Genomic DNA, 15,620 nt, shown 5'->3' with positions numbered 1-15,620 from the left:
TTCCACAGACACATCACATTAGTAGCTCATAATTAGTAGCTTCATCCTCTGATCGACATATACACTTGTGTGTCTCTCCTCCTCTTTCACGTTCAACTGTTGAGCTCCCAACTTATAGCAGGAATTCATGCATGACCTTGCACTTTATGCTTACCTTGGGCTCTTGTAAATTTTGGTCATAGCAGAACTGGAAATAGTTGCTTTCTGGTTTTGCATCTGACCCAGACTAAAACTGTGTTGGCAGGTAAACCTTCCTAAAATGTACAATGGGTTTGGACTTGATGTTGTGGTGTTAGCAAATCCATAACAATAATAAATACATTTGTGCTCATAGTTTGAAAATGCAATGATTGAAACTTAAGTTGAGCAGCTGTCAAAACATTAAGTATTACTTGTTTCTTTGAGACACACACAATTCATTTAATTGTCATCCATACGCTCACTGATTTTCATCATTAAAATTTTGTCTCTTACAGCTGAGAATGAACTTTGGAGCAGGGGAACGAGTGCTGCGTTCTCAGCGGAGCTCCCGGCTAAATGATTTAGCCTGGCACCTGGTTGAATTATATCATGAAAATGATAATGTCACACTGGTTATTGATAAACATTATAGAACTAGTACAAAAATGCCTGGGATTCTATATCAATTAAACATTGAACATGGACTCTACATTGGTGGGAGCGGTACCCTTGATGTTCCTTACTTTGACAGAGCACTAACCAATTTCCGAGGATGTATCGATGACGTGTTATTTAATCAGCATGAGATCCTAATGTCCCTGAGACCTTATCCTGGGTTCAGAAATGTTCATGAAGTGTCACTGGGATGCAGTGATGAATTCTTTGCCAGTGAAGATGAGCCTATCAGTTTTTTTAGTTCCAAATCCTATGTTTCTTTCCAGCTGTGGAATGTCCAGGGTGAAGGACACTTGGAGTGTGCAATACGGACCTCAGCTCAGCGAGGTTTGCTGCTTTATCATTCTGGACAAGCAGGAGATTTCATTGCAATGGAAATTGAGGATGGACGAATTAAGGCCCATATTGGAAAGAGTAAAAGTAGAATGCAGCTTTCCTCTCTTAAGTCAGTCAGTGATAATAAGTGGCACTCCATTGAGTTAAAATTTACCACACAATATTTGCAGCTGATGATAGATGGAGAAATGGTGAAAACATCACTGCCTTCCCACATCAAGATACCCCTTCTTAAAGGGCCACTCTTTGTAGGTGGTGTAGATGACAGCACACGGGCAGAAGTGATAAAGTTAGAGCTAACTTCAGTTTCTGGAAAATATGCCAGAGGAGGATCCTTCAAAGGTTGCTTAAGAGACCTGAAAGCCAATTCAGAAAAGAGATCGTTAAAGAATGTTCTGGTTACAAAGGATGTTTCAGCTGGATGCAAAACAGAGAATTCTTTTAAGACAAATTCTTCTGTAGTGACAACAGAAAAGACTCCTCTTGTAACAGCAGCCACCACTTCTGTCAATTTTCCTGAAATCTCCAAACCCCAAGGCAAAGAGGATAGTGGCCATTTCTTGGTTCTAAATAACTTGATTGTCCCAGAGGGTGGACAAGCTCCACTTGAATCTAAACATATTAAAGTAAATTTAGAGTTTAAGAAATTAGGGGTTCGTCAGTCACAGATATTTTTTAAAATAAAGGAGCAGCCCTCTCATGGTTACTTGAAATTAGGGGTTGAACCAGAGCAGGACAAGGGCACATTTACTATGTTAGACCTGTGGCAAGGAAGAGTTCTATATGTCCATGATGGTTCTGAGGACACTTACGATAATTTTACTTTTTCCATTTCTGCCAGTAGTAAAAAGGACATGCCTTCATATCTGCAAGGAAATGAGCAGTATGTGTTTAGGATTGCCATCACTCCGACAAATGATGCTCCTGAACTTATGCTCCCTGAGGGAAACTTATTTTTTTTGTTAGAGAACTCAAAGAAACTCTTGACTGCTGACCTAATAAAGGTTTCAGATCAAGACACAGACTCTGCTGATCTCAGTCTTTCAGTACTTGGAAATCTGAATACAGAAGCAGGATTTTTAGAAAATTCCAAGAATCCCGAGAAAGCCATTACTACTTTTTCTAATGAGGACTTAAAAGAAGGCAACATTTTCTTTGTCCATACTGGGGTCAAGAACTCAAGGATTGTGCTGCGAGCAAGTGATGGAGAGAAAGTGAGCAACACAGTTGTGTTGCGTGTCATGGCTGTTCCTTTGGATTATAAAGTGGTCAATAACACAGGAATAAAAGTGCTACAAGGCAATGCCACTTTGATCACACTCAGCCACTTGGCAGTTGAAACAAATGCCATTCAGCAAGAGATGGAGATACGATATGAGATCACAGAATCACCTCAATTTGGTGAAATTCAAAGGCAACATTCTAGTGGAGAGTGGAAGCAAGTAAACACTTTTTCTCAGCGCTCCATTGAGCGCAGCCGTGTGAGGTACTACAGTATTTTCAAAGCATTGCAGCTGGAAAATGTTACAGAACACTTTAAATTTAAGGTTCGTATTGGAAACAAAATCAGTGATGAGCTTATGTTTCCAATCACAGTGAAATGGTTGAGGTATAATTTATTGAAACGTGTTCCTCTAGAAATTGGAAAAACAAAAAAGAAATGTCTGACTTCAGATAATCTTTTTGCTGTGATAGTGGATATAGAAATACCTGAAAATGAACTTAATTATAAGTTGTTGTCCTTACCCAAGAAAGGGCAAATGCTCCTTAACAACCAAGCCTTGAAAAAAAATTCAACTTTTAGCCAAAAAAGCATTATAGATCATGAAGTAGAATATGAATTAATCGACAGACCCCATGAGAACACTCAGGATTCATTTAGATTACTAATTTTTACAAAATATTTGGAGTCAAATGTCTATGATTTCAAAATCAACATTAAAGCAGATCTCACAAGCATTATTTTGACAAACAATGGCTTGACCATAACTGAAGGTGAAGGAGTGCTAATAACAAAAAGCAGATTGTTTGCACAAACCCTGGATAATAAGGCCTTTCAATATACAGTTACAAAGAGTCCTCAACATGGGAAATTAAAACTCATTAACTTTTCAGATTCACCAGAAAGTAATGATAACCTCACCACTTTCAGTAACCAAGATATAATGGGTGAACGCCTTATGTATGTCCATGATGACACTGAAACTAGGTACGATGAATTTCTTGTCATAGCATCCACCAAAGAATCAGGAGAATGGGTGAGCTCTGCTGCTGGAACAGAACCTTTATCAGCAGAGATAAGATTTAATATTTCTGTTGAGCTGAAGAATGATGAGAAACCAGTACGTGTGGTTGATAAGGTATTTCATGTAGTTAAGAATGGGCAGCACTTATTGACCTTGGCAGACCTATGCTACCATGATCCTGATTCTGATTTTGATGACGGACAGTTGCTGTACACTAGGCGTGGCATTCCAAATGGAGACTTGACTCTAGTGAATGATACCAGTCACAGACTCTATCAATTCAAGCAAGAAGACCTGGAGCAAAAGCGAGTCCTATTTATACATAGTGGTGCAGATTATGGGCGATTTGTGTTATTTGTAACTGATGGCAAACACTACACGTCTTCCCTTCTAGAAGTGAGTGCTTCAGATCCCTATGTTAGACTAGCAAACAACACAGGCTTATTGGTCCAAAAAGGAAAAGAGAGAACTATTACAACAACTAACCTTAGTGCCATCACAAACCAAGACATTAGAAGGGATCATGAGATTATTTATGAGATATTCTTATCTCCAAAACATGGAAGAATCTATGTAAAAAATCTGGCAACAGATTCCTTTACTCAACTTGACCTAAAAAGGGGACATGTGATTTATAGGCATGATGACAGTAACAACCTTTTTGACACATTTAACTTTACAGTTTATGCTAAGGATATCCACCAGGATGCTGGAATGCATGTTCGTATGTACTTGGAAAGCCATCAGCGTCCACCAAATATTGTACATAATAACAACCTCTTAGTTGAAGAAGGAAAACCAGTTAAAATCAGTAAGGGGAAATTGCAGGTGAGTTAAAATTTAGCTTTAATCTTCTATCTGTAATGGATTTTCTTCTTTATTCCTGTTTCCCAGGCATAGCAAGCCCTTTTAATGCCTCAGTTCCACAAAACTGTCACCTTTAACCTAACTAATTTAAATTATTGCTAGATATTAATTTTGGAGAGTAACTCCAATTATGGTGTCCGCACTTGAGAATCTGCTGGCATCAGTGCAGAAAGGGCTATAGACTTCAGGTAGCCCAGCACTCTGACACTAGCATGCCTCCCATCACTAGAAAGGAGAAAAAATCTATCTGTTAAAATAAGACAGAGACCATAGGCTTTGATTCCCTGAGTACTGATACTTGAGAAAATTAAGCTGCAGAGACACTGTGATTATCAACACTGCAAGAAAACCAGGTAGTTTTAAATACATTTATCAGTGTATTTGCAGTTTCATGGCAGGTGAACCAATAACAAATATTGGGGAAAAAAACTTAAATTGTATCCAAAGAATTTGCTTATTTACAAAGGGTCTGTCAGTTTACACAAGCTGAGGATACGGCTTGAAGTTTTAAAAGCATCAGTTCAGAAGCATTAGCTTTGGCCTATTCTGGTTAATATTTTTCTCTGCACCTATTGGGATCATTTTCACCATTAAAGTAACTACCACAAGGAGGCTCATGTTGTACATTATTGTGCTGATTGTGAAATCATCATTCCAAGCAGCATTCCACAGTTCTTAGATAATTAACTCATGATGTTTTTTGTTTTTGTTTTTTCAGTTGAGAGATCTTATGGGATATGTTTTGGGTTTTGAAACACTTTCTCATGCAGTATTACCTAACATGCATCTACTTAATATAATACTGGAAATGCATTGTGCTAGGCATTTGCAGATATAATGTTTATAAATAGAGAATTCCAGCCAAACCGGTGGATAAATAATCCATGATTTACTGTCCCAGTGAGAACAGAAGTGAGAAATTCAGAATAGAATTAAAGAAGAAATTGTCTTGTTTTTACTTGAATGACTTTTTGTGTATGTATAATTTTAAGGTTGTGCATGAAAACAGTTCTCCATCAGAGATAGTATTCACATTAAGGGCTCCTCCAGTGCATGGATACATTCGGAAGTTTGCATCAGAAGAAGGTTACCTTGGTGCAGAACAAAAGCCAGTTTTGACCTTTACCCAGCAAGATATTGATGATGGCAACATTCAGTATGTGCAGACAGTTTCTGACCAGCTGCAAGACCATTTTTCGTTGGATGTGACCAATGGCATCCGAGTGGTCAATGGAATAGAAATCTCTGTAGATGTCATCCCAAAGCTGATTCCATTAGAAGTGCAGAACTTTACAGTAATAGAAGGTGGTTCTAAAGCTCTGGTGGAAGACTATCTAAAAATTTCTAACCAGCATTTCACAGGACTCAGTTGTGAATTTATTTTAGTTGAGCCACCAAAGAATGGGCACGTTGGAAACTTTCGCTTTCCTGGAGTGAAGTTAACCAAATTTACCAAAAAACAGGTAATCTGACTGTGGTAAGCTTGATCTAAATGTCAGTCCTTTTTTTGTTTGAGTATTTTTAAATTGCTGATTATTATATGTATTGCAGTCACACCTGCAGGTCAGGTGTGCTAGGCACTATACAAACTCAATAAAGGGCAGACCTTTACCTGAGGAGATTACTGTCTAAGACAAGATGAAATGGAGAAGGGAGAATGAGGGAAACAATGACAGGTACACATATGTTTTTATATGCCTGCAGCTACAAGATACAAATAAGATATGTCACAATTCCCTAATAGGCCCTATTTAACCATTACTAGTTGGCAGTTTCCTGCAAAAGTCATGGTAGAAGTAGCAGGGTTGAGGGGGAGGACATTGTTTTCCAGTCGAGTTCTGAGTGAATGTCAAACTAGTGGCAAGGAAGAAACCTTGGATGTGCTTAGTGGGGAAGTGAACAAATATCAGTGTTGTTGGTGGAGCAGAGAAAGTGGAGTCTCCATGATAAGATACAAGTGCTAATAAGTTTTGTGTAGCCTTAAAGGGCTATGAAAAAGGTGAGAAAGCCAGTGAGGGTCTCAAAATCATCTATTTTTAAGGCCAGAACAAACCATTATGATGTTCTAGTCTGATCTCCTGCATAACAGTGAGCACATTATTTCATCAAGTAATTCCTACATCAAACCCGTACTTGTGGTTGAGCTAGAGCATGTTTTTAAGAAAGACATCCAATTTTTATTTAAAGACTTCAAGTGATGGAGACTCCACCCAGTCCCTTGGCATGGGGCAGGAGCAGGGGTTATGGCAAGATGTTTTGTGATTCACCAGCTTCAAATAATAATTGTTTGATGCAAAATAACATACTGAAGGTTTGCAAAGTATTTTCCCCTTTCAAAAATTTACACCAGAGTTATGGGTGTTTGATGCACATAAAAAGATATATATTGCTTAATATGCTTATTTGAAAATAAAGATCTACATTATGTATTATTTTGATATGTCATATTCCAGTGGGATAACTCCTGCCCAGACATGAATATGTATGATTTTATACTACTTTTCAGACTTCCGAATATGCTAAATTGTCTTAAATGGCATAGGATGTAATAAGTCAACAATTCAAAATGAATAGAAGCCTGACAGGTATCTTATACTGCCAACATAGTTGAGGGTTACTTTACATCTGAATGAAAACTCTCTAATTTGAAGGTTTCAATTTTTAACTTGTTTCAAAATGCATAAACTGAAATGTGTTAACCTTTGACAAATGTTAATGAATATGAGATTTTTAATTTTTATGGCCCAAAAACAGAAATTTGACTTTCAACTGCAGATAGTGATGTCTTAAGTCATTTTGCCTCTTCTAAATAAAAATGAAACACTTAACTGATTTTCAAAAATGAACCCTCTTAACTGTGCTTTAGCTATTTTTATATGAGTTCTTTGGGATTTATTGGTTTGTCTCTGACCTTCTGATACAGTTGCATACATGCCTTTCTATATCTGAGGTTGTTTCAGAATAACCAAATGCTCATGTGCAATCTGATATGCTAGAGATAGAAGAGTGTGCATCAGAGGGAGAAGTATGGGATCGTGAAGGCTGAAAGAGAATTATTGCAGAGCTGGAATGGTTGAATGCTTTTTGTTTAAAATTTCAAAACAGTTTTTGTTTTAATTTCTTTAATTTTCAGTCCATTTATTTTTCAGGTAGAGCAAGAATTAATCTACTATATTCATGATGGTAGTGAGGGGCTGACTGACAATTTTACTGTCATAGCAAATAACACAGAACTGTGGAAACAAAGTTTGCCCCAAACTATATTTGTGACTGTTACGTCGGTAAATGATGAAGCTCCTGTTATAAGTACAAACAAAATACTTAGGGTAAGTTCTGCATACTTTCGTCTTTATAATTTTAAAATCTTCATTTTTAGCTTGACGTTATTTTATAGGACAATAATAACACAGAGACTAGAGATAGATATGTGTAAACCTGGAAATATATGTTATGTACTAGAAGCCAGTTGTGATGCTTAGATACCATGGTGATAGGCTCTGAAGATAGATTGGATACTGTGACAATTGTTTATACATATGGGATCAGATCCTGGCTCTTGCTAAGTTTGCGTTGTGCTGTCCTGGTTGTGCAAAGCAGACCTTAAACACACCTAAGAGTCTGGCTGATGATTACTTTTGTCTAAGAGGAATCCCTGAGTGGCCTAGGGCCTTATAGCTGGATCTGTGCCACTGGCTCCTCTTGGCCTTGACATGGGACACGTGGCGGTGAAGGGTGTATGGATGGAGCACTGCTGTGTTTTAACATTCCCTGGCAGGAGTAATGGCAACTTGGATGCAGTTACTAAGCAGCGTAAGTCAGAGCAGTCTTGAGGCATTGGCCTTTGGCAGGCTTCAGGATTGAGGGACCATAAAGGCGGCTTCAGATTATTTTTGCACCATCCCTCGGATTCTGTGCCTAGCACCTCTGAGCTATTCCTGAGGATCAGGCCCACTGAGAGTAATTCTGCTCTTTGTTGTATCTCTGCAGCTCCCACTGAAGTCAGTGGAGACAGCATAGGTGTAAGAGAACAGAGTTTCACCCACTTACTATGCTTTAGGGAATTGACTAAGTATCTGACATTTCTGATAGGAGATATGAGTTTCCCTCAGAAAATGTATGCAGATTTTTTTAAAAGTCCTAATAAAAATAATAATATTGTATTATATAATGGTCCAAAATAGAACCACTCCTCACAGTTTTCAGAGTAGCAGCCATGTTAGTCTGTATTCGCAAAAAGAAAAGGAGTACTTGTGGCACCTTAGAGACTAACCAATTTATTTGAGCATGAGCTTTTGGGAGCTACAACTCACTTCATCGGATGCATTCAGTGGAAAATACAGTGTGGAGATTTATATACATGGAGAACATGAAACAATGCGTGTTACCATACACACTGTGTGTAACGAGAGTGATCACTTAAGGTGAGCTGTTACCAGCTCCTCACAGTATTACTAGAGAGACTGGAGCTACTACTCTCTATTACTGTAGGTTTGTTGGGTGTGGCTGTTAATTATGAATTAAAGATAATATTCTGAAACACCCAAAGCCTGCTTACTTTGTATAGTTCCCAAAGAACTTGTGGAATTGAAGATTGTAGAATTGGTCTATTTTTTTCTCCTAGTAACCGTAGATAGCATTTAACTAACCATTCTATCTTGTAAAGAATAAAGGATGGTTTCTTCTCATCCCTATTTCACATTGGTGTGGCTCGATTTGCTTCAGTGGTATAATTCCAGATTTACATAAATGTGAGAGGATTATTATCTATATTACAACTGTGCCTGCAGGCCGGAGCCCCCTTGTCCTAGACACTATAAAAACATAGGAGACAGTCCTGCCCTGAAGAGTAGATGACTGGTGACTAAAACAAACATACATGGGTGGGGGGTAGGAGTACAGATAATAAAATGATATTGAACATCTTGAAAAATGGTGGTCACGGCATATCAGCTGTCTAACAGTAAATGAGCTGCAAGTATATTGTAGGCATCACACCAGAGAAGAGTTTTTTAAAGGAGGGATTTGAAGGAGGATAATGTTATATAGTATAGCACAGTGCAATTTACAAATTATAACATTTAAAACAAGTTTGCATTTAATCCTGAGTATGAATGGTATTTGAGTGTTGTGTAGACAGATTGAGTACTGTAGAGATTACAGTATTTTAGCATCATCCATAAACCTTTTCACAGAAGAAAAAAAGAGAAAATATAATAATTTATACTAATCAGTTTTAGCAATGTTGTGCTTCACAGTGATGGCCTTTACCCACTGTGGGCATTCATCCACACTACAGTGCACCATGATATTAGGCTTTTACACCAGGCTGAGTCCTGACAATTTGGCAATTTTCTCGAAGAAGGCATCAAGTATTACACAGTAAACTCCCGCAGGGGAGGATAATTACCCACTGGTGGGGTTCTTCAGACGTCAACACAGCAGGTATTAACTGTAATCTAGTAATACACCCAGGGGAAAGGTGTCCACCAAGACTACTTCTTGATTTCTCTTTCCTTGTGTATAATTGCTTTGAAGAACTATCCTTTGACAGAATTGAGACCCTGCAGCACAGCACACTGATTTTTTTTAAATGATTGTTAAGACCAGGCTTCATAGGAACACATGAAGTTGATTGGCAGACCCAAAATGTACCTTTATTTTAAAATATAAATAAATAACACAACTTTTCAATCTAATCCTGAAATAGGTCAGTCATCCAGAACATAGATAAAATGCTATCTACTCAATTGGGCAGCCTGCCTACACCAAACCCATGGTTCTTGTATTCATGACTGTGGTTTTGCTTGTCACGCTTGACCCTTTACTGTGCTTACATACCCTGTTCTTAATATAGAACTATTGCGTTTCTGATAGTTCTGTGCACACTATACAAAGCTGGAGAATCTGATTTATTCCAACCAATCACTTTAAACCAAGATGAATGCCTAAAATAGATGGGGGAAAAGTGGATTATAAAGATTTTTCTTGAACTGACAGCCTGGCTCAGTGCTGACTATTATCATCAGCTGGGAGTTCCAAGGCAGTGCTTACCTAGGGTGAAACTTGCTAAATTCGAGGTTCCAGCCGGGCTGTGCTTGCTCATCTGGGAATCTTGTATTGCTAGCTGTTGAATTTTAACCTGCTTGTAGTAATCTATGTATTTTTAAATACAATAGCCCTGGCTTAATTTATACCTTTTTAGAGATAAGAAGTAAATGTACAAACTTGAATGAAAATTCCCTGAAAACCACTTTGTTGACCTTGTTGCAAGACCTTGTTTAGAGGATAACCTTTCTTGCAAGAAACTTTTGCATTTCAAGCAATAGATTTGGTCATGTTGCCTACTACAGAATAAGGTCCTGATCCTGCAAACACTAGTTCATGTTATAACTTTACACACTGTTTACTCCTCACAGTGCATAAAGCTAAGCACATGAGCAAGCTTGCAAGATTGGGGTGTAACAAAGCTCTTAAAAGAACAGCTAAATCAGTAACAAAGCAGAACAAAAATGTTAAAAGTATCAGATCCCTTTATGGGCATCCATTAGCAACGGAGGGCCCCTATGGAAGTTAGTATTATGCTCTTGGTGGTCTCCAGATGGATATTGAAGTTACATTTTAGTCTTGTTATGGGACTTTTTGCCAAACACAACAAACTGTCAAACTTACTCAAATGTAAAGTGATTCCTTCTACTCCAATTCCCTCACTTCTGAGGCCTCCTCAACATTCCCTCTTTAAACCACAGTGTTTATGATTGGTATCAGGGTGGTGAACAAAGCAGGGTTTTTTTCTTCCCTTAGTGTTTGTGTGTGGGTGATGTTTTGTTTTTAAAGGGATGAGGGCTATTGGATTTTCCTTTTTTTGAACTTCTGTATCATTCTGCAATATTTGCATGAACATAACAGATTTGAAAAGTTTTATTAATACGAGAAACGATAGTCTTTAATTTCACTCTGTAACTTAAAACCATAAGTATTCTAAACAATTAGAAGGGAATTGCCAGGACTTTTAGTCCAGTTGAACAATCAGAAAGAGAAACCCTGTCAGAGAATAGCAAACAGATGAGAGCTCTGATTCAGAAAAGCTCACAAATATGGGCTTAAGATTGTCCCTATTCATGACAGCTCTTGAGTATATGGTAAACATCAAGCACACATTTGAAACCCATTCACTTCATTGTGTCTTAAACAGAAACTTTTAAAGTTAAGCATGTTTTAAGCAGCATTTTTGCAAAAATCAGGGGGATTCAGGTTAGAGAAAATAAAAATCCTTACTCTGCTGGTCCCGTTTATCTATGCATTTAAGTAAGATTTAGTAGTAGTAAGGTGTGCTGTACTGCAATGTAGCCACAAGGTGGCTATATTTTCATATATGTGGAATTTTTCTTTAAAAAAATCTAACAGTTATTATCCTTCTTGTTAATTAATTCTGCTTAACAGGGTATCTCTATAAGCAGAACACTGGATTAGGTCAATGGAGTATTTTTCATTTCTCAGCAAGCAAGGTCATGAACCTTCCTGCCACTGTAGTAGTGGAATGTGTTAGGCAAATGCTGAATTAGTGACATCTCGGAAGTTCTGCATACTTTTTTTATTCTGTTCTTAAGGAAACCTTGATCTCCACCCTGTGTGATGCAAATAAGTCACTTGTAAAGTATTTGCAGTATTTCAAGTGTTTTGCCTCGTTACATTCCATTTCATCTCATGGATCTCCTTTCATTCCTCATGTATCACATTATACAGCAAATGGAGAATCTTAACACAGTGTGCACACAAAAAAGGCATTGTGTGTAAGCGTGCTGGGGAGGCATGGAATAAACAATATCTTTATAGCTAAAAAGCCCTATTATTTCTTAAGTTGGAATGAAGAAAATTCATGCGGAGGTTTAGCATTGGCGTTACACATGGCTACACATTTGCATGCTCTTTTGTAAATATTCTCCCTAGTGTTTTACCATTTATATGCAATGTATTATATTTTTCTATGTACAGGATGATGTGATATAAAGGTATTACTGACAAGAGTTTGGGGTGGTTACAGATCAAACAAGTGGCAATAAAACCTTTACATAGTGGGAATTATTAAAAAGTCAGCATTTATCATCAGTTATCATGTATCTTTAAAGATACATCTTTGTTTTCAAAGATTAGCCCATAAAAAAAAAAAAATTACAAAAGCTCATGTTTCCTGAAGAAAAAATGCTTAGTTGTTGGGATCAGGAAGAAATCTCCTATCTTTGTTTTTAGGAGAAGTGAAATAACTTTTGTCAAGGATATTTTTTTCCTCATTAAACTACTAACATAACCTTACCATCAAATAGCTATTGATAATGAATTAAAGAGCAGGAATTGGGCAGAGGTAAGAAAAGCCAATGGAATCAAATGCAATATGATATTATTAATACACTAAAAGTCAGAGAGGTACATTATGGTATCTGTTCTGCACCTTAAGTAGAACTGTTGATTATCAAAGATTTTATATTATAAATCAGGGATTGGCAACCTTTGGCCCGTGGCCCACCAGGGAAAGCCACTGGCAGGCTGGGCTGGTTTGTTTACTTACAGCGTCTGCAGGTTTGGCTGATTGCAGCTCCCACTGGCTGCGGTTCACTGCTCCAGGCCAATGGGGGCTGTGGGAAGCGTCATGGGCTGAGGGATATGTTGGACGCCGCTTCCTGCAGCCCCCACTGGCCTGGAGCGGCAAACCACGGTCAGTGGGAGCTGCAATCGGCCAAACCTGCAGATGCAGCAGGTAAACAAACCGTCCCGGCCTGCCAACGGCTTTCCCTGGTGGGCCACGGGCCAAAGGTTGCCGATCCTTGCTATAAATCAACTCTTCATGGGATGAGCTGGTGTGCATGTGTTGAATATCTATGGACTTGATTTTAGTTTATAATAGATATGTCCTATCCCGGGCTCTAGGCACCTTAACCCATAATTAAAAATGCAAACAGATCAAAAGTAAAGCCAACAGTTGCTCTTTTCTTTCAAATCAGAAAATAACCGCCCAAAATTAAATGAAGCCCACACAATGCTCCCCTCCTGGGACATCAGTACTTACAGTGCTCGTCTGCCTGTAAACCTGAGTAAACCCAGGGCCTTATCATTGCCCTGAAGACACAGAAACACGTGTCATGTTTGCACTAGAATTGCTAGAATTAAAGTAGTGGGTTTTATGCTGTGTTCATAAACTCTAGTTTTTTGTCTCAGTTTAGGCCTTGGCTCAAAGTGCTGAGCAACTGTCAGAAGTGTTGCGTGCCTTCATCTCCCATGCAGTCAGTACCTCCAAGAGTTACCAGTCCTTTACAGGATTGAGCCCTTGGTGCATATTGTGAGTAGGTGGGAGTTGAAAGAAAATATTTAGTTTAAAAAAAAGTGTTGCCTTTTTATTAGTAGTTGTATTGTATTTTAATCTGTTGTCTTTCTTATGGCCCAAATTTGTGACATATCTAGTGCCATTTACTGCACTGGAAGTTGAGGGCGCTGAGTGTTTTGCCGACGGGGAAGAACATGGCTCTAACACTCCATGAAATAAACTGCTGCATTTGTCAGAATACAGACACTGTCAGACATTTGCACTTTCCTCTGAAATACTGATTTATGCAGGAGTTGGTTGATGGACAGGTCTGGAGGGATCTTCCTGGGTCATCAAGTCCAGTTCCCTGCTGCCGCAGATAACCACGTTATCTAATCCTGTTCATAAACAAGATTATATAACATATCAAGCTGCATTTTAAAACTGGTTAGGTTGTTTGTTGGTGTCGCTCGATACCTTGAAGTTTTAAATAATTTCAGAATGTTAAACACTACAGTCAATGATAAGAAACCATACTGGATTACAGGGTTACCTGTTTTAGCAACATGAGATACAGTGAATCAATCCAATCTATGTAATTTTTTCTTCTGTTTTTGTTTTTTAAGGTTTGGGTGGGCTCAGTTACGGAAATAACAGTTGATGACCTCTGTGCAGAAGATAAAGACTCCTCAGCATCAGAGCTAGTGTACTCTATTACTCAACCTAGCAATGGCCACTTGGCTCTTAAGTCTTCTCCAAACAAAAGCATCCTTAATTTTACCCAGGCTCATATAATGGAAGGACAGCTGGTGTTTGTACACAATGGTAGGTAGTTCTAAAACTACCATGTGGGAATATTCTGTTATGTAATCCTATGGGGATATTCACAGATGTAATCCCATGGAGATATTCTTGTAACATGATGTAATTTTAGAAGTACTAATTAAGTGATGTATAATCTCACAAGCCAAACAGGGAAGGGTTCAGGTCGTTACCTGAGTAGATAACTTCCAGCAAACACCTAGGTGTTGTAGGAAGAGTATTGATAATTCAGTAGATTTATTGATTGATTTATTTGTATTACCATAGCACCTAGCAGCCTTAGTCATGGATCAGGACCCCATTGTCCTACATGCTGTACGAACACAAAACAAAAACCAGTCCTGTCTCCAAAGAGCTTACAAATTTAAGTATAAGACAAGAGACAACAGCTGGATACAGGCAGACCGTCAGGGATACAAGGAAACAGTGACACAGTATTGGTCAGCACGATAGGCATTGGTCTCAGCACAGCAGCAGCCAAGCCGCTCTCAAGCTTTCTGTAGGCCTCACAGCAAGGGAGAGTTTTAAGAAGGGGTTTGAAGGTACATAATGAGCTAGTTTTGAGGATGTTAGGGGAAGCTTCTTCCAAATGTGAAAGGTGGCATGGGTGAAAGCATGAAGATGCCTGTTTGAAAATTTAACAAGTGACCAATGGAGGCTGACATCATGGGCTGATTGGAGGTGGGAGTCGACATATCAATATTGAATGAGAGATGATATGTCAGATGGAGATAGATTGTGAAGGGCCTTGAAAGTGAAGTCAAGTTTGATGGAGATAGAGAAGAGCCAGTGAAGGAATGCAAGGAGAGGGGTGATATGGTCAAAGTAACAGGCTAGGAAAATGATCTAAGTAGCAGCATTCTGAATGGATATGAGCAGGAAAAGATTTCATTTGTTAAGGCCACAGAAAAGGATGTTGCAGTAATTGAGATGTGAGATGGGAGCCTGATGAGAGTTTTAGCTGTGTGGAGGGATAGGAAAGGCTGTATCTTAGTATACGGTATTTTTCCTTCTGTGTCAGTACTGAACTGATGCCTGCATTTTGTGTTAGGGAACACTGTGATGCTGAAGATGCCATCTTTCAAATGAGATGTAAAACTGAGTTTCTGACCATTTGTTGTTAGGGTTCTCAAGGGACTTTTTGTAAGGGAAGTATTCTTAACTCTAGTGTTTCAGCTAGATGTCAGCTTCTATATTTACCTACCTTAATTTCTTCTGCAGTTTCAACTGGATATAGCATTCCTTAGGTGTATAGTATTCCTTAATGCCTCTTCTAAACTCTTGCGTATGGTTGCTGTGTGCTGTTTGTCAGTTGCTGCATTTCACCCAGAGGTGGCTGCATTTCTGTAGTGGGTGAAATGATTTTTCTGTATTGTTCATATTTCAGTGTGTATTATAAGAAAGATTATAAGTGTGTA

At 38.4% G+C, this 15,620-nt stretch overlaps 1 protein-coding gene across 1 annotated transcript in view; it reads left to right on the top strand.

The window, feature by feature from the left end:
* The window catches only part of LOC311520401 (chondroitin sulfate proteoglycan 4-like), a 63,141-nt gene that overhangs the window by 27,897 nt on the left and 19,624 nt on the right, over positions 1-15,620 (top strand). The window contains exons 3-6 of the mRNA XM_084627811.1: positions 477-4,046; positions 5,078-5,548; positions 7,235-7,411; positions 14,007-14,205. Coding sequence (XP_084483937.1) covers positions 477-4,046; positions 5,078-5,548; positions 7,235-7,411; positions 14,007-14,205 — 4,417 coding nt within the window. The remainder of the gene's footprint in view (positions 1-476; positions 4,047-5,077; positions 5,549-7,234; positions 7,412-14,006; positions 14,206-15,620) is intronic.

Source organism: Lepidochelys olivacea (assembly GCF_965140295.1).
Source record: "Lepidochelys olivacea isolate rLepOli2 genome assembly, chromosome: 5".
In the NCBI taxonomy this organism is placed as follows: domain Eukaryota; kingdom Metazoa; phylum Chordata; order Testudines; family Cheloniidae; genus Lepidochelys; species Lepidochelys olivacea.
Note: the sequence above shows the minus strand (reverse complement) of the source record. Positions and strands in the feature narration are given on the sequence as shown.